The sequence below is a fragment of the Triturus cristatus genome, chromosome 9 (genome assembly GCF_964204655.1).
Source record: "Triturus cristatus chromosome 9, aTriCri1.1, whole genome shotgun sequence".
In the NCBI taxonomy this organism is placed as follows: Eukaryota; Metazoa; Chordata; class Amphibia; order Caudata; family Salamandridae; genus Triturus; species Triturus cristatus.
Window position 1 is genome coordinate 837,409,878 of NC_140592.1, and position 20,232 is coordinate 837,430,109.

A 20,232-nucleotide genomic window follows, 5' to 3' on the forward strand; every position below is an offset into this window, starting at 1 on the left:
ACAGTAAAGGTAGCTGGTTTGTGAATGGTTCATTCACTGTGATGTAGTGTTCCTCAAAAAGATGAGTGTTCAACTATTTCCTAAATTGGAGCAGCATTGGGGCAGACCTGATGGATGCGTTTCCAAATCCGTGGTGCCTAGATGGAAAAGGCCTGCTGCCTTGAAATTTTTTTCTCACTTCTTAGTCTGCAGTGTGATGGTGTCCTGGCCAAGGGTGTGCCGAGAACCACCAGAGATAGTGGGTTTTATCTGCAAGATAAGTGGTGGTGCTGGTTGTGATGGCTCTGTAAATAATGCATCTTGTTTCGAAGAGGGTGGATGCCAGCAAAGGGAGCCCGTGGAGTTCCACCAGGATTGTGGTGATGTAATCATGTTTCTAAGGCCCTGGATGAGACGTGTTTCAGTATGTACAATGCCCTTATGGGCTGCCAGTGTGGAGATGGGAAGACATGGAGCAGGCCATTAAAACCATCCAAATGCAAGAGTAGGAGGGCTTGAACAGCGGTTCTATATCAGGACCCGATGATTCTGATTATGCATTTTTCTTTCTCTTCCTTTTACGCAGCAGCCAACAAAAAAAAAAACTTGTAGAGATTACATGCTAACTGGTCATTTCCTACCACAATTGACTCGTGGAAGGTAAACGGTACAAGTCAAAAGTGACAAACTCAGAACCTAGAACTTCCCAAATCAATAAAACAGCTAGCAAGTGGTGTATAGGCACCGCCACCATAGTCAAATGCGAGAAACGTCCGATCTTTGTCATGCGTATGCATGTTTGGTTTGTTTCTTCCTATTGCCCTGTTCCCACAAACACTTTGCTTTCTTGAAACATTCTTTCTACTCGGTACTTCTCCATCAATCTGTAATTGAGGGGAAATGTAGATAAAAACTGAACCCTCAAAGAGCCTGTGTAGAAAATATGATCCGTTATGTGTTTATTTCACAAAACGGGGAAGCCGGTTTCCTCGTGCTGTGTCCTAAAAAAAGACAGGTCAAATAGCAAATTAAAAAGGTACATTTATGGCACATCTGGTCAAAAATATATTTAGTCCAAAGCTGCCAACGAAAAACAGGAATACCTTAGAGGCGTTTTACACTTTCTTGCTAACCAAGACACTGAAATAGTTTTCCAAGGCCTACTAATAAATCCTCGACTCGTACAGTGCAAATCACTATCCTTCTGAACGGATATACAAATTAAGGGATTAAGGGACATTTTACCAAAAAGGTAACAGAATATTAACTTGAATACGAAGGGCGAAAAAACACTGTTTTGACATGTACAAGATCTAAGCCGCTTCTAAATACAGCCAATTATACCAACCTCAGGAATTACAAATTGTCCCGCAAAGAGCAGTGCATCGAGCAGGTTGTCAAGAGCGTCATTCCGAATTGTGTATATGGGCACCTGTGGGACATAAAGGGTGAAATATAAATATTAATGCTATCTGAAGCAATACCATTTAAAAAAGAGACTACTGCATATAAAATGTTTATGACAAACAATATTGTGAGTGTGTGTGTGTATGCTATTGGAGTTTTTAAAACAGGTTTTCCCTAACCACTATTTCTTCTTTCCACGTTAAAGGTTATATGAGTCTGCCTGAAAAATGTGTCTTATATACCTAGTCAGAAGGAAACTTACTTAACACAGTGCATTTGTCAAGGAGCGCTAGAGCATCTACCCTTCCATAACTGCTTTGCAACAAAGCATGTTTGTTGTTCGACTTGACGTGTTTTATCACACAGCCATGACTCATTGTGACCATTTGGGCCATTCGGAATTTGGTTGCTTTGCCTTTTAGGTCACCACTGCCAATTATTCACGCTCTTCCAAAATAAAAAGATGGCCCTGCACTGTAGGTATGACCACTCTTGTAGATTCTTTTGCAAGATCATAGTTCTAAAATGGTTGCACAGGCTATTGCACAGATTAAAGGTAGCCTCCTCTTCTGTGTGCCAGAATAGTTAGTCTCAGATTGTATGGGGAAGGATTTGAGGATTTCATACAGTACAGTGAAAGCAAGATTTATTATTATGAGATTTCATACCATTGAGAGTCCAGGTGAATGCAACAGTACTCCACAGAAAGCTTAGAAGTTTGTAAAAAATAAAAAAATAAAATTGTTGCCTCAATCTTTCAATACAGTCATGAGAAAATTGTATATTTTAGCTTCTTTCTGAAGATACAACAGGCCCAGTCTCCAATGACACAGTGAGCAGAGAAAAAGACTGGACTGCAGCCCACATTAGATACTAGTTGTAGGAAGCCGGCTATCTATACAGCGTACTAAAATGAAGTGCACTGTGCAGAGAGTCCAGTGGGTTCTCAATTGGTTTACAGAGATAAAAGTTGATAATACTAACACTCTCTTCCATGGTAGTGTGGGCATCCAGTTAGGCTTATCAGAGGGTTGAGCTAAGCATTTGCTGTACTCCGAGAGGCAGTAAAGGAGACACACAAAGAATACATCTGAGGCCAAATTTAAAAAAAACACTTTTTAAATAAATTTTAAACTCAAGCACTTCGTTCAAGGGTAAGTAGAGTTTGACAGAAATATTCACAGGCAAGTAAAACGTTCAAACCTGTGCGCTTTTACGCACAATGCAGTCCTATGGGAGGAAAAGTCAAATATGCATAAAAGTAGATACAGTCGGTTTCAGGGGTTCACCTTCTGGAGTCGGAATAGTAGTAGGCCAAGGTTTAAAGTGCTACCAGAAGTTAATTGGGAACAGCCCGGGTTCTACCAGGAGCAGGGGCTGGTGAGGCTGGTAGCTGGTGCATTACGGAGGCTGCACAGGGGGATTTGCAGGCAAGTCCGAGGCTCTCAAACAGGGCCTGAGGTCGCAAGGGGTCTTGGGGCATGGGGACAGATCTGGTTCGTCAGGAACCGGGCTGGGTGGCTCAGGTGCAGAGTTGTTAGGTCGGCTGGGCAGGGAATGTTGCACCTCGCGATCAGGGCAGACAGCTGGCAGAGGCAAAATCAAAGCAGTGATGCCAAAATCCTTCGACGATTGCTTGGTCCTGGTGCAGAGGAAATCCAGATTGGGCTCTCACTGTTGGTGTTTGGTGAGGTCGTCAGGTACCACAGGGATTGGTGCTGCACAGCTCGGGTTGGTCCTGGTCTCTTCATACTTGGTGGAGAGACAGATCTGACATTCCAGAGCACTAGTTCCTTCTACTGGTTGTGTTCGGCATTAGTCGGGCCTGGGAGCTGCAAGGCGGCGGACTGCAGGGAAGTAACTCCTCTACTCCAAGGGAGACTGTCGGTGGTTTTTGAAGTGCGGGCAGACTAACCAAGGCTTTGGTAGTTCTCTATCTCGCAGGACCAGTCACTCTGTCGCAGCTGTCGAGAGAGGGCTCAGGACGGCAGGGTTTGCGTCAAAGTCCATATTTCTGCTGTGGTTCTTGCAAGGCAGTGACTCTTCTTCGTGCTTCTGTTAATCCGTCAAATCGGAGTTCTTGGGTTCAAGGGTGCCACCTAAATACTCAATTTAGGGGCGTTTACGGGGAGTGACAGATAGTAGCCAATGGGCTACCTACCTTTAGGGGGTCTACACCCTCTATATGACCACTTCCTGTGGGAAGTGGGAATTACCCTGACACAAGAAGGCTTATTCTGCCAAAAACTTCATGGAGGATTCTGTAAAGTGGGGTCCACATCATCTGGCCCGCCCTAGGGGTGGTGCTGGTTGAATGTGGCCGCACCTCCTGATCGTGCTAATGTTCTCACCTGTCTTGCCACCAAAAAGTAGTGCCAAGACAGGGGGGTGTGCTCCTCCACTATCTGGAGAGGCTTGGGGTCAAATAAAGGCAGCAGGGCCTGCTTGGAGGAGTACCTCCGCCCACAGCAGGCTTTCTTTCTGACCTCCGAGAGCGAAGGCGCTCACCTCAGGAGGTCAGAAACCGGTCTATGGTGGCTGGCTGGTTGAGACCAGTCAGTCAACACACTAGTAGTCAGTAGGTTTTCAGGGGGCACCTCTAAGGTGCCTCTGGGTGCATTTATTAATAAATCCAGCACTGGCATAAGTGTAGGTTTATTAAGACGAGGTGTTTGGTACCAACACTCCTGGGATTCAAGCCATCATGTAGCTGGGGAACTCATAATTACGATTGTCCAGCTCATGTGCTCGTTATGGCTTCCCTGAGCACTGGTAATATCTAAGGGTGAACTTAGATATAATCGGAACTAATCTACTCTTGCAGATATGTCCACAAATGGGTATATGCACCCTGCCTTAGGGCTGTAAGGCCTGCTGTAGGGGTGACTTACCTATGCCACATGTAGTGCTGGCAGGCATGGCACACAGGGATATGTGCCATGTGGACTCTTTGGTTTTGTCTGCACCTAGACACGCAGGCTGCAACTGCAGATTGTAAAAGCTTGGTGAGGGGTCCCTTAAGGTGGCACAATTTGTGCAGCAGCTCTTAAGGGCCCTCTTCAGCTCCAAGACCCTGGGTACCACTTACTAGGGACTTACAGGGATCCTAAAGGGGTGCCAATTGTGAAAAGATTGTACAGTTTAAGGAAAGAACACCAGTACTGGGGACCTGGTTAGCAGGAACCCAGTACACTCAGTCAAAGTTCCACCAGATCCCAGGCAAAAAAGTGGGTGGTAACCATGTCAAAAGGGGCACTTTCCTTCACTAGTGGCTAAGAATAATTCATGCATTCCATCATTCACTGTGGTTTTCTTAGATAACGTTTAATGCAGTGCTTTAAACTGAAATACAGAAGTCCTGGTACTCTCTATTCAGAGCACCTATTTTGTCCTAAAAAGTACTGTTACTCAACAATTAAATGTCTTGCAGCTGTGCTGAAAAGTGCAGGTACTTCCCCATTCAAATTAGAGAAGTACGGGTACTAAGTACCTTGCCATTTAAAGCAGTCGAGGAGACGTCTGTAGCCGACAGCTGCTCTTTTAACCAGTGCGCGCTGTCTGTGTGCAGCACCCATGCCCCACCCCACAGCTGAAGAGTGTCCTGCAGCCACGTTATCCACGTGTGCAACTGTCAGCCGCAGAGGTAGCTGTCTCGGCTCCACCCCTGTTTGCAGATCAGAAATGTAAGCCCGATTGCCACCGTATAGCCGAGACAAATAAGGAAACATGGTAGTTTGTTTATTTTTCTTTACATTGCTGTGGTAGGAGGGACTGCCCCTCTCAGAGAAGATAACAGTGGAGTCGGGGTAGCGGTATCTGCAACAAGATGAGATCCGTAGGGGAGGGGAGAGCAGAGCAGAGCAGAGGAGGCGTTTGCCTCTCACTGCTTTGGCGCAGTGAAGCTTCTGCAGAGCTCCCTGCTTTGGAACAAGCCTGTGTTGACAGCCTTGCTATCCTTACCTGCAATTCAATAACGGCAGTTAATAAACCCCTTTGCCCCCCCCCCACCGCTCCCCCCATTTTGGGCATTTACTTGTGTGTGGCTACATACCTACCAACTCACACGGTGCCACCGTGTGACACCACGATATCGGCTACCATCCCCCGGAGAGCCCATAACATATGGAGGCAGGGAAAACGAGTGGTTTTCCAGCTCGTTTTCGAGGTTTTGAACTGAGGGGTGTGAAAATACCTCAAGACATCGGAACCAGCCTCAACAAGTTTAAAAAATACCTCAGGACATCGGAACCAGCCTCAACAAGTTTAAAAAAAAATCTTTTTGGGAGGAGGGGGCCTGGGATTCAAAGGTGCCTCGTAGGTATTTCTCGGCACGAGGACTCACCCCCTTCAAGGCCCAGCCTCACACGGTGAGACTATTCTTCAAAGTTGGCAGGTATGTGGCTAGGACCCGAAATTGTGGGGGCAGACAATTAATAGCCATGGTTACCAGCAGGTGTTGCCAATAATGCTTAGTTCATGGATATATCATACATGCCAACATTTCAGAAGAGCAAAGTGGGAGATTAAAAAAAAAAAAAATTACAAAAAAATGGGGAGAATGGGGCCTTCAATCGGGTTTCTGTCATGTATGGACTTTGGAAGTGTGCTGCTGCAGGGTCGGACATTTGAAAGCAAATTCATGTGTTTTTTTTCATCACCTTTCAGAAGCATGGAGTGCAATGGCAGGCAGAGAAAGAGGGGGATGCAAGAGTCGTGCACTGGCCTGGCAGGTTGCGGTCAGTGCATACACCCCCCCCCCCACCCTCCCCCGTCGGCCCGGGCTGAAACAGCTTCTGGGCACACACACAGCCCCTCCCCCCTCCCCCCCCCCCCCATACTTCACAGGTGTTTAAAAGACCATTCGGTTGTTAATGGGGCTTTGTTGGTTTTTCACCCCTTCTAGAGCCCCTGCATCGCCATTCTGACTATTGCTGGAAGAATTAGCACGTTACACATTACCAAGCCCTGTCAGCTGAAACCCCGAGGAATCGGGTTTTTGCTTGCAGGAATCGGGAGGCGGGAGACTAGCCTTCAAATCGGTAGTCTCACGCCTGAATCGGGAGTGTTGGCATGTATGATATATGTTAGAAAACAATGGGCAGCAACAAATACTGGGACAAAGATGTAACTTCAGGGGCTCTGTAGTTGAACTGTGCACTAAACAAAAAAATCAATCAAATAAACTTGTGTACATCAGTCCAACTTTTGCCCTTAGCGGGCGGGCAAAACTTATTTTACACCAAGAAAGCAATGCATGTTTTGTGCAAGCATATTATGATTTCGAGAAGGTAATAATTTGCTGTTTTGTGGAAGTATATTATGAGGTCTAGAAGTTAATCATTGGCTAGGGCCGTGCTCACCTCACAGCCCCGCCCCCCACCCCTCACCCCGGCGGTCAGTTCGTTATATTGCATAAAGTTAAACAATACCGATCTTTAACTTTTGTAATCCCTCCTGATTATTCTGCCCTGGGAAAGAGGGAGCGGGGTGATGAGCCATAGACACAGTAATCAGGCGATAATTGAAGCATTCCTACACGTTCCTACCGGTGCACAATGGATGCCGAGCTACAAAAGAGGGAAGGCACACTGCCCGGCCAGCACATACCCCGGCGGGTGACAACTACGACCATGTACCATCTTTTTGTCCAGTGTGAAAAGCACCACTGCCTTTCTGAAGCAGCAGTGAGCAGAAAACGAGTCAATAAAATGTCGGTCCTCACCATAACCCACACTGCCTGCGCGTTACGTAATCGGCCGCTGCTGACACAGATTACTCAACAGTAAACAAAGAAACGTGTACCACAGTTTAACCTGACATCTCTAGTCAAACAAAGTTATCTGGGGGTCACGTGTGCAGAGTCGAGGCATGTAAACGTCATTACTATTTAAGACGGACACGTTTCACATTTCAAGAATTAAGAACCAGGATGTTTTGACAACATTGTTCTAGGCCACAGAGGAGCAAAGAAAAAAATAGACACTCGAACTAGCCAAAGAACACACGGTCACGCCCACTGGTAAATGAGACAACTGCCACTTCCATAGGAGTTATCAAAGGCTACGTTCAAGCGGAGACTCGAGGGAATGAAGCTTATCAATACCCTGAAATGAGCATACCAGATGTGCGTTTAACAAGCGCCAAACAAGACTGAACGGAGTTTGATGCAATGCAATGAACACAATCAAGCAGATTGAAAAGTGGGCACCTATCCAGCCAGGGCTTCAGATGGTTGGACCCGAACCCCACCAACAGACCAACGTAGCTGGAGACTGAGTGTTACATTGTCAGCCTCTTCTCCTTGGTGGCGACCCTAACTAGGTCTCTGCAAACGTTTACCCACTCCAACTAGATTTTTAGAGATACCACTAAAACTCTACTTCTTGTGGACAAATCTCTAGCCCCCAACATTAATAAATCTTTTTCCATCTCTTTATGGCACAATAAGAAACTTCAACTGCCTATCTCCTCTACACTGGGGCCACACCGGGCCTCTAAAGCCATCGCTCCAGTGTCAGAACTCTACACAGGTAATGAACCCTTAACCTTTGCCACCCTCTAAGAAAGTACTCCCTTTCCAAACTGGAGTTCTAAGAATTCTTGAAACTAAACACAAGGATGTCTAAATTAGAGCCTTTAACAAATACAACTTTTTTCTCCTAAGATTTACAAACGAATCTGTAGTACTAATAAATGACCCACCTTCAACCTACATAGTAAATGGGCTCGTTCTTATTCTGGTAAAGATAGGTCTCCGCCATTAGCGAGCACCTGGGATAAAACTTGCTCCAACTTGCTCAACTTGTCCCATCATTAGTACAAACAACATTTTTTGCAGCCCATTCTCTACTGGACCCCCAGTAGACTTGTAAAACTAAAACTGAGGGACCTGGACTCTTGCTGGCCATGCAAAGCAGAGCGTGGCAACCCAGAACACATGTTCTTCTATTGTACACTGCTTACCTCTTATTGGAATGATACTGCCCCAACTAGATCGAATATTCAAAACACCCATCTCGCTGGACTTCCCATCAATCATACTGGACCCATATGCATTAGAATCCACCACTGACTGTCAGCATTGGACTTTACCCATCTCAATTACTTATCGCCATTGTAATCAAAGTCACCCTGCTAGACTGGAAGGCAAATAATGTTTCCTTTTACACATGGTGGACATGGGTCACATATCTTAGAAATACTCATTCAGACCAAACGAAGGCTGTGGGAAACCCCATCTCCTCGCAACAAATTTGAACAACCTTGGATTTCTTGAGTCATAACTCACAATAGGTTATGTGGACGCCTTGATCTTCACCCTATGCTCAGGGTTGTGCTCAAGACTCTGTCGATCAGCCACTGATTGTCTCACTCCTTCCCAACCCCTTTCCTTCTTCTGATCTGCTCTCCCCATCTATCTATTTCTTTAAATGTTCAGTGCCTTAACACCATTGCTCTATGTGCACCATGGATGCTCAGGAAGTATATTGAAAGCCTTGGGTATTCTTTAAGGCCTAACCACATATCGCACTATTATTGCACGACTTACTAAGAATGGAATTACCAATACAAGGTCATGTGTTCTTTTCTGTTATGGGAAAATCTTGCCTGGTATATGATGTCCACTAATGTGAGGGGGCACCTTGCACCAGTCCAGATAACCCTTATGGTGATTTAAGAGGTCTTAGACAACCTTAGAAAGCTCATTAAGTGGTAGCTGTAGAGAGCAGCCTTCAGGCTTAGTCCAGAAGGATTGTAAAGCAGCTTGTTTTACGAGAATGCAATCTTATAGTATAGATTAAGTGAAAAAGAACCACACCAAGTATTTATAAAAATATGTATTTATTACATAATACTCTCTAGTACGTTCCAATATCTCGAACACGGAGATAAGCCCAATGCTTTAGCAAAGAAACACAGTAAATAGCACGAAATACACAGTGGCCCCAGGGGGAGGGCCAAACTATATACTAAGAAAGTGGTAGAAGAACCACGACTCGAGTCAAGACAGTAGAAGGACCTAGAAGTGCTGGGACACCAAGGAACCGCCCAAGGTGAGTAGATAGGGACCACACAGAGCGTGTGCAGTGAGGAAACACGACCGCGTGCTCCGTACAACTCTATGCGCAAGTCGCGGTTGGATTTTTAAAGATTAAGGACTCTTCCCAGTGGACCTGAAGAAACCCAGTGGAAGACACAAGGTTGGAGAGCCACCCCACCCGTGGATACCCTAGTACCCACGCTACCTATACCAGGGAAGCCGGGTGCATAAGTGTGCAGTGGTGTCGGAAACCGCCGTCAAAAGCAATGGAGGACTTCAGGAAAGTGTCGCTGGCGAAGAAGGAGAAAGTGTTTGGTGGAATCCAAGGATGGATTCTTGAAGAGGAGTACCTGAAAGCAGAGGGGACGGAGTCTATGCCTCTCAGGAGTGACCCGGAGACTTGGAAGACGAATGCCCTCCAATGTCGGGTGCTTCAGGGAAGATGATGATGACCTTCGACTCTGCAGCTGTGAGGACCAGGCAATGCTGAGGAGGACCCAGAGCCATGCACGAGCTGTTCCACGAAGGATGTCGAGTGCTGAGGGGCGGTGTCTGGCGGGAGCACCAACAAGCCTTGGCAAAGGCAAGCCACGCAGGACTCAAAGAAGGAGCAACATCGGGACAAGCAAGGTCCAGGGTACTCCAAGGCAGGAGAGTCAAGGCAGGCCCAGAGCAATCCGGGTGCCCAAAAGTAACAAGTGTGACCCTCAAGTGGACCCACAGGCCGGAGGCACTGGAGTCGAGAAGACCTCAAGTAACTCACCAAAAGATGCAGGCCACAATGCGGCGTAAATGAATATTCTGGTCACTGGAGGTGCTCGAGGTTGGGGCTACTTGGAGTCCGAAGATCTTCTTGCAAAGAAGCCAACAAGCCTTTGCAACTGCAAGTTGGACGCAGTACACAGGGGTTCGGTTATTGCAACCCCCACGAGGGATACTGGCCTCAAACTTGGTGAGAAGGTGGGGCAGGCCTAGAAGCTGTGAAAAACCACCACCTGCGTTGCAGATCCCACTGAGTCCGGAGGAGCTCAGGACCTGCAGACCGGTCGACTTAGTTGCGGTGCCTGCAAATGCAGGGGAGTGATTCATTTACTCCAAGGGAGATTACTTCAGGTGTCTTTGATGTTTCACCGGCCTTGGAAGGTTCCTGTATGATGCACAGGCGCAGACGATGCAGCAGACTGGAAGGGAGACCAAGTCAGACCCAAACAAAGTCCAGAAGTGCCCAGTCGGTAGAAGTGCAGTGGTGTCTGATCTGAATCTTTTCCCACGACGAATCTAGGGACCTACACCCAGGTAAGCCCTGAAGTACCCTTGGGAAAGGGTTGGGAAGATTCAGTGGTCCCTCCCAGGGGAGGGTCTGGAGAGTAGGGAGGTTACTCCTGTGTCCTTTGTCCAGTTTCGTGCCAGAGTGGGAGCCCACAGCTCCTAGAACTGGATTGAACTGGACTATGCAAAGGGACACCAAGTGTGACAGGGACACCAAGTGTGCCCCTCATGCAAAGTTTCTGGCGCTAGCAAGCGCACCAACCTGGTCCCAATACACTAAATCCTGTCTGGGAGGTGGTCACACCTCCCTGTGACAGGATGCCTATTGTTCCACCTTCCTCTGCTCGAGTTTGGCTCAGCAGCAGGAGGGCAGAAATGTGCCTCTGGTGGGCAGCAACCATTTTGTGCTGTCCGGTCTAGAAGACTGGTACCGTTAACACTGAGAGCCTAACGGAGGGCTCTTCCAGTGCTTGGAATCATATCTCCCACACTGTTTAATACCAAACATGATAGGATTCGTTGCAGTCGTTTGAGATAGTCATCGCGTAATTACGCAGTGCCCCTCTTTAAAGTATATGGCTGCATCACTGACAACCCAGGAGAATGGACTCCGTAGGCTGCAGGGGTGTCCTGCTCATGCAGTGGCACCCTCTCACTTAAAACCAAGCACCCTGCCTTCAGAATTGCAAAGGCCTGCTATAGGGGTGACTTATAGATTTTAAGTGCAGTGACTCTTAGATGTACTAAACCTATATCTTGGGTGAGTGGTGCAAGCACCAACTTACACAGGCTGCAATGGCAGGTCTGTAGATCCATTTTGCATGGTCTCCCATGGGTGGCATAATGCATGCTTCAGCCCATGGGAGACCTCTGGTGTACCTATGCCCTGGCTACCTTAGTACCATATACTAGGGACTGATGAGGGTAGCCCATTATCCAATCTGGAATGTGCCTAAGTACTCAACACAACAATTTAGGGAGAAAGCAGATAGACTGGGATCCTGATTAGCAGGATCCCAGCCAGACTAGTCAAAACACAGCTTAGAACCAGGCAAAAAGTGGGGGTAACCATAGAAGTAGATCCTACCTTCCTACATCTTGTCATTAGCCATTGTTTTACTGTATAACCTTGAGCTCCAAAAGTTGTTTGCGTGTCTGTCTTTGTATAGTTTTAAAACTCAATGAAACTTTTTGGAACAAAAAAAAAAAAGTGCACGTCACCTACATAAGTCTTCTTTACAGACGACATCCAGCAAGAGTCAGGGTCAGCAGGGTGTTAACTCTTCCCAGTTTGGCAGGGCACCCAGTAGGTTTTCGCACTAGCAACTGAACCGTGGGCAGGGAAAACATGTGTAGATGAGTATGTGACAACTTTAAATGGACTCCAAATCCAGAGACAAAAGATCTCTATGTGCTGATGACCTCCTCCTTTAAGTTACTGCTGACACAAATGCACCAAGTACAGCAGATACTACACGAATTCAGCACTTTTCCGGTTTCAAGGTATAATAGGCCAAGTCTAGCATTTTGCTGGTCCAACAATTTGTGGATGTGACAGAATGTGGATCCTGCCCTTCCGCTGAAATGGCTTCATGTGGCTTCAAACCAAATTCTGGGCAGATAGATCACTTCAAAAACAGGAAGAATATTATTACAAAGGATTTCCCAGACAGATTCAACAACAGGGAGGGAGGCTCCTGATACATTGGTGGCTCTACCTTACTCGTTCTATGGTGAGAACTTGTATATATATGCACCCTAATCCTACCATAGTATGTCTGAATAAGACAGTGCTGTTTTCCTTTGTTCTCTCAATACCAATAACAGACTTTAAACGAAAAAAATGCTGGCCCTACCAAAGACTTGATGCATTTATAGGACTTTCCCATAAGATTCCACATTCCTTTCTTAAGTGCATCACCTTCCTACAAGGGGAATTTCCAAGGACAAATAAAACACATAGGATATCAATGACCAGTGCTAAAAAATCAACATTTGATGGGGTTGGGTATGCTGGACTTCTCCATATTACAGTGTCCCATATCGAATACTCAAAAGGATGCAAGTTATCTACTCAGATCCAGCCCACATAACAGAGCTGTGGCTTCTGGAAAACAAGTCACCCATTCACTTCTTATACAGTGGAATACCCCCACAGACAACCCTCCAGCAACGGGGGTGGCTCTCGGAGTATGGGGTGATGCACGATCACAAAGGCAGGTAGGTACGCCGCTCCCTCAGGTGGCTGCTACATCTGGAATTAAAGGCTGGGACAGAGCTGAAACTTCCACAATAGCAGCAGCAGTGGTTTGAAAATCTGCAGAAGTTTTGTTACCTACGTCTCGGTCATGCCCTCTGCCCATATCTTGCCAATACAGATACAATTCCAGACTTTAATCCCCCAGAGCAGTAGTTCTCAAGTCATTTACTTTTGCTGACACCCCGCACCCCTACACACAGTTTTATTTTATTTTAATTTTTTTTAAATCACTGCTGGAAGCCGGATTACCCTTGGACTAAGTAATTTCTAGGATTAGCCTCCCTAACGCCACTGCAGGGTGGCATTAAAATCGGACGCATCCCAGGTTTACGTTTCCTCGTAAATCTGGGAATGCTTCAGATTCCATGGGCGTTGCGTGGGAACACCCACAGCAACAACCATGGAACGCCCCTTTCATGCAGTGTTCTGCGTGAAAGGAGCATATTTTTACAAGGCCATGGAAAGCCACGTAAAGTGGCTTTGCGTGGCCTTGTAGATATGCTGCAGCACATTGCGCCACCGGAGCGTCAAAAAAGTGACGCTCTGGCGGTGCAAAAGTGCTGCTGGGGTCTTCGTAAATTAAGCCCTCAATTTTGGGAGAGTTTACAGGAGTACTAAAGATAATTTAATTGCATATGAGGATGCAACAGTTACAAAGAGTCTCAACCCTACTAGTGTTTTTAGCGTTGGTGCTGGGAACAAATGCAAAGGCTTACTCAGGTGTACTGTGGCAACTGATGGTAAGTTATTCGCCATGATATTGAATTCCTGTGCCTGGTTCACTATTTAAGTAAGAGTCTGGCATACAAATTGTGTGTAATATTTAATGAAGACCTAGAGACATGCAAAGATTTACCAACTGAAGGACAATGTGTCAGGCAGTGTATCAGAAATTGACCATTAGCTTACAGAGATAAATTGAAGAAAATGTAAAGGGATCTGTGCCAAATAAATTATTGAGCTAAAAAAAAAAAAGAACTCAAAACAATATACAAAAATACAGTAAGTAGGCATCTAATAATACACGAATTACAACAAATTTTATTCACATCCATAAACAATAAAAAATTTGAAAAATCCGAATTTTAATGGGAAGTTTGAGCTTTTTAATATTAACCTTTATTTCTACCAGAGGAAGCAATATGACACTAGACGCAAAACTCACCACATCCTGGATATGCGCAAGGTTGTTTTTGTTGTTAACAGCTGTTTTTCAGAAACTACGAGCAGGGATATGTGATGTCACAAATATTCGACCCCATGTACCCTCAGGGTCTCAACTTGGAAAATACCATGTGAAATCAATATCCACATCCAGAATAACTTGGGCTGCCGGGCCAAGGATGGGTTTTCTGGGATGTTCAGGAAGAAAATCTCCAAAATGCACAGATCAATAGAGAAACATTCACCAGACACCTTTCCCAGGTAAAGGCCTCCGTAGAGGACGCCGACTGGCAACAGACCTTTAAGGCACTCAGACAATTGCCATATCGGCAGGACATCGGCACATTTAATTTAAATATTTAGACCAAATCTACTACACGAGGCAACACCAAAAGAGACTGCAGAGATTCTTCTGGGATGTCACGCAGAGGAGGAAACTACCCTTGAAATGGTCTGAAATTGCTGAAAGGTCAGGGTCTTTTGTATGGCAGAGCAACAGGTGCTGGACTACGTTTTTTATCATCATATTACTCACTCCTCACACTACTTTGTTGAATATTCTGCAGCAGCTGGGCCTTAATAGGTATGAGAGAACCGGTTTGGTCTTAGGGCTTGGAAAAAAGTGACACTGCACAATGTGGAATACAAGACCCCCCACCCCACTCAGGCCAAATGGAAGGCCGGTTTAGAGACTTGAAGTTTAATGAAAGTGCCTATTTACAGGGTGCCTGGGTGCCCCCAAAATACTGCACGATATGGGACACATGGCTTCAATATCAGAGCTGTAAAGAAACAAAAGGTCCCTGGTCCACAAAGCTGAATATAGGATTACAGACATCATGTATGTGTCAGTATCCCACAGAATATCTACAACTGTGACTTGAACTCTGCACGTGCCCCGTGAGTTTGAATAAATTTGCTTCCAAATGTAAAATGTTTTATTAAAGAATGCACATACAATACAAAAGGCTGTTAGTTGCCAACAGTCAAATATTATATTTATGTTGCAATACATTCAATTAGTGGACCAACAAAAGACGGTAAAAATAGGAGTCTTTAGATTGTGTATATAACGTCTGTAGGGCAGATGTGATTTACACTTGGAAAACGAACCTGGTGAGACGAAAATCTGACGTAGTGCACCACAGAACATAAAAAAGCAAAATATATCACGAAAACCTAAAACGCTCAGCAAGACACACACAGCTGGCGCGTTTTATGAAAGCGGAGTAAAACTGCGCAGACATCTTACCTGAGAGCCGGTTAGCACAATGGTTTTACCGAGGTTCTCACACATAAAGGACAGGGCTGACGCAGTGTAGGCCATCGTGTCGGTACCATGTAAAACCACAAAGCCATCATACTTTTCATAGTTTTTCTGAGGATGAGAAGACGTTGTTAAAACAAACCATTTTTTCCCTAGCTAATACAGTACAGTACTCATATTTCCCAACATTTTTCCAGCCCTAATGGCATTACCACCCATTAGCACAGAATCGTGAGTAGAGCCAACCTTGGCAAGCTGGTGCAATGGTTAAATGTTCTTACTTTGCAAGCTCATGCCACAAAACTAAAACAAAAAAAATCATGCTGCCATCTAAACGTGGCGGCCATATGCTTGCAAAACGCCCCCCAAAAAAACGATAAAGAAATAACCAATTCAAAGAACTTTAAATGACCAGTATGGGTGCTTCTCTGAAGGCAGGTGTACTTAGTAGAGCTAGAGAAACACTTTACAGTTGTTATCAAATAATTTTTATTGTCTGTGAAGACCCCTTGCCCCATGCTACAGGTTGTGGTAGGCGGAAGCAAAACGTGAATGACAGTTGAGCCTCTGACCCTCTGTATGTATATGGGTTTGTATGTATGTCTGAATTGATTTCTGTTTTTTTAAAGATTTTAGGAGGCTGGCAAATGAGCTAAAGCAGCCTTCTTGCCACAACCAACCCCACCCGGCCCCAAAACATTAGCAAAATGAAGGCAAAGCCATTCAACAGCTACCTATAGATGGGTTGGAGGTAGGTTTAGGTTTTGGAACATACATTTCAATGGTGGGAGCAACCAAGTCAGGCGCGAACTGGTAGCCTTAGCAGTAAAACGTTGCACCTTCCAGCAGCAGTAAGCAGTACAATTTCAGTTGCATTTTCTCATTAGCATACTAATAAAATACTCACATTTGAAATATAAATGGCAGTGGAGTTTAACGACTTGGCACTGTTTCAGAACCTAGAGATGCAGTAAATAATTAAACAACCAGGATCTTGTGCCTTCGCTTACCGAAGTAGTTAAAATTAAATGAGCTACAGGGCTACGTAGTCCCTATCAGACAACGTGATCTTGTTTACAAAAGTTCATAACTGCGGAGATGGTTATGACAATTAAGCAATAACAGCATTAGCAAACAAATACTGGCAAAAGCAGTGAGTTTCGCTTTTAAGATAAATTGAGCAACAGGTAATTATTGGGGATTCCACAAGTATTAATTGCCACTGACTCAAAAGACCGAGGTCCTCAGCTATTTTCGAAAGATGGTCAGAGAGGTGCAGCTTCTCAAAGGTTCACGTAAGACATTCCACAACGTGGGACCCCGATATACGAATGACCAGCATCCCATGCGTGCCCCTCGGACTCTGGGGTCGGTGCACATGTAGAGGTCGCTTGAACGTAGGGTATGAGCAGGGTGATCTGAACTCAACAGTTCTTGAAGGTATGGTGACCTGACACCTGACCTTGCTCTTCGCACACAGCACAAGGCTTTAAATTGAATCCGCTGAGGAGGGTAGATGCCGAGGCAGATTTAGGGAGACTGTAGAGCAGCCTAGCAGCTGAGTTCAGGACTAGTTGCAACCGTCTGATGGAGGCTATAGCCATCCCCAGATAAAGGATGTTGCCATAGTCCAGCCTCGACAGAATAAGCGCCTGAATAACCGTCCTTTGGGATGGGAATGAAAGTAACCAAATATTTTTCCTCAGCCATTTCAGGACGGCGAAACAGGTAGTGCCACATTGGCCACCTGAGGCATGTCACTAGCAATCTTTTTTTAAGGTGTCTTTACTCTCACAGTGGTTGTGTGGTTAGTAGGGTGTGGAGAGAGACCGCCCTATCCTTTCAGATCTATCTCTCAAGATGACGGGTGTGCGTAGTAGGGTGTGGAAAGGGACTGGGCGCTCCTTTCAGACCTCTCTCTCAGAGGACAGGTGTGGGGAAGGACTACCCCATCCTTTTATGAGAAGCTACAATGGTTCTGTCGTAAAAGAGCAATTGCTTTACAAATAATAAATACATTATAGAGTAGCACGTCTATTCAATGCAGTTGGAACACGAAAACACTGGCGAGTAAGTGCTTGCAAAAGTATAATTTTAAGGTAAATAGAGCATTCATGTATATTTACAGGTATTTACAAAGCTGTCAATATTCAATGCAATATTGGAGTGACATATTAGTGACAATGAGTGCTCAGTGAAGTGGTGCAGTGCATTTCATATAGACAAGGTGAAATTAAATAATGTACAAGTTATCAAGGGAAATTAAGCTAAAGGTGGTCAGAACGACGAAGAAGACAATATCTCTGCTGCGTAGCACAATTGCTTATTGGTATGAAACCAAGAGACTTGAAAGAGCCGAGCCATATACTATCGTCGACTTTTCGACCCCGACAAAAGCGTTATTGAACAAGTGTTGTGGCGGGTCTTCTTCAGGACAAGGGAAAAGAATGACAGCCCATCATGGGGGTTGATTCCCTTAGGCGTCCCTCACTGAGTGAAGGCTGCAAGTTGATCTGCACGTTTCAGGAAGGCTCTTGAATACAGATACGATTCAGGTCGTCTTTAAAATCTAAGCCTGTAGAGTCATGAGCGAGCCGTTAACAGGTAATCAGCCGGTGTGTGAGGCAAAGTGAATTAAGATCCACAATGGTTAGCCAGTCATAAGTCCTGGCAGTCCGAGTTCACTCCGCGGCCCTATACTTTTAGACATCTCTCTCAGATGACAGGTGTGTGTAGTAGGGTGTATGGAGGGTCTGGCCTCTCTGGCGAGACCTCTCTCTGTAATGATGGGTGTGCATAGTAGGCTGTGAGAGGGACTGACCTCTGCTTTCAGACCTCTCTCTCAGATGACTGGTGTGCGTAGTAGGGTGTGTGGAGGGACTGACCTCAGTGCAGAGACCTCGCTCTATAATGATAGGGCTGTGTAGTAGGTTGTGGGGAGGGACCGAGCTCTCCTTTCAGACCTCTATCTCAGATGATGGTGTACACAGTAGAGTGTTTGGATGAGCCTTAACTCTACGCACAACTCTCCTCAAACCAATGAGCATAAATAGTAAAGTCTGATAAACACCATCTCCAGTAGGACTCATTCATACAATAACATATTATGCATTGCAGAGTGTATTTAAACATCACCTACTCTTTCCTAATTTTCAGGATCCGTGAGAGTCTCAGGAGATAATAACATTTAAAAAAAAAGATTTGACCTTCTAATCACAGTACTCATTTCTTACACACTTCCCTCTAAAAAACAAGGGCCACAATCTCCATTCCCCCTAATAGAGTGTATTGAGAACTGATCTACTCTTTTTTACTATTCACAATTCAGCGAGATCGTAAAAAGTAGTTAAAAACAATATACATTTATTTTCTTCACAGTAGTTATCTCTTAGATACCTCCGCTCTAATTCTAGGGGGACAGGATGCCTTTCTGCTGCCTCCTATATAGCTTTCTTACTTAATTTCCACAACACCTCCAATTTTTCACAGTAAAAAGTAAAGGTGCCCATTTCTTTTCTAACATTCCAACAGCCAGCCAATCCGAGTGCTCACTCTCGCGAAACTCGCAGGAGCCTCCCGCGAGAGCGTGATGTCTCAATGGAAAAATGGCCCTCTCAACTAATAACAGGGTTCCATTTTTGATTTAGCCCTCTCGTGGGAGGCTCGCCAGCTTCTCGAAAGCCCAACTGGCAAAATATGCAAATATTTTTTACCTTTAATATCTTAAAAACGACTAAACGGATTTACACTACATCACTAAAAGCACAATCTGCGAACCACGACCAATCTTCCTGCCACATTTGGTGTAATTTCATTCAGCAGTTTTTGCTAAAACCTGTCTTAAAGAGGTCTATGGAAAATGCAAGGAGAATTAGTGTTTTGGGACACCCTTTTTTCTTGGTCCCCACTTGACGGATCATCCCGAAACTTTCCAGGCAGGGGCTGAGGTAGATGAACTTTTTGGGGGGAAAAGTTTCGTGGAGATTCGCCAAAAGGGGTAAAAAATGCTTAGTATATGGAAAAGAAAACCCAACTATATCTACCAACTGGCAACCACGAGTAGGATATACACACATATATATATATATATATCACATATATACACACACACATATATATATATATCCAAAAAAGAAGTGACTCAAACAGATGGATTCACCAAAGAACAAAATTATATTTCCACTACAACGTTTCAGCTTTTGTCTTCCTCAGATAGTAAACAACAGTTTGCTCAGTGGCTGCACAGATGACACAGCTGAATTATCTCTGGAATACAGTAGTTCTCCCTTTAAGATATAACTGACTAATATCCACCATCCACCACTCAAATTAATTTCATATTTCACTATACTAATTCACCACTAATTCTTGATGGGTTCTGGAGAAGCGTGCTACTCACCAAAAAGTGCTTCAACACCCCATCAGGGGTAACAAGTGCTATATAAATACAAACAGTTTTCCCTCTTCTATCCCTCCACCATCCTTCTGAATCCAAATAATGGACTAAAATATCCACCACTCAAATTACCATCATATTTCACTATACTCATTCAACACTAATCCTTTATGGGTTCTGGAGTAGCGTGCTACTCGCCAAAAAGCGCTTCAACGCCTCATCAGGGTAGTAAGCGCTATATAAATGCAATTACAATACAATACATGTTCTATGGGGCAAATATTCAAATCTGATAGTAAATGATCCACAAGGATAAAATGTTTGGCTACAGGCTGGTCAAGTTTCTTTTTATTGCCGATTTGTGGTTCCTGAATCATTCACTGTTTGGCCACCATATTGTCTTTTTAAAGCTTTGGCGCTGAACCACATAAATAATGCATTTTGAGTGA

At 44.9% G+C, this 20,232-nt stretch overlaps 1 protein-coding gene across 1 annotated transcript in view; it reads right to left on the reverse strand.

Moving 5' to 3' along the window:
* ASPG (asparaginase) overlaps positions 1-20,232 on the reverse strand; it is a 374,392-nt gene that overhangs the window by 188,222 nt on the left and 165,938 nt on the right. Inside the window, exons 4-5 of the mRNA XM_085626272.1 lie at positions 15,373-15,498; positions 1,328-1,411 (exon numbers count right to left, since the gene is read on the reverse strand). Coding sequence (XP_085482398.1) covers positions 1,328-1,411; positions 15,373-15,498 — 210 coding nt within the window. The remainder of the gene's footprint in view (positions 1-1,327; positions 1,412-15,372; positions 15,499-20,232) is intronic.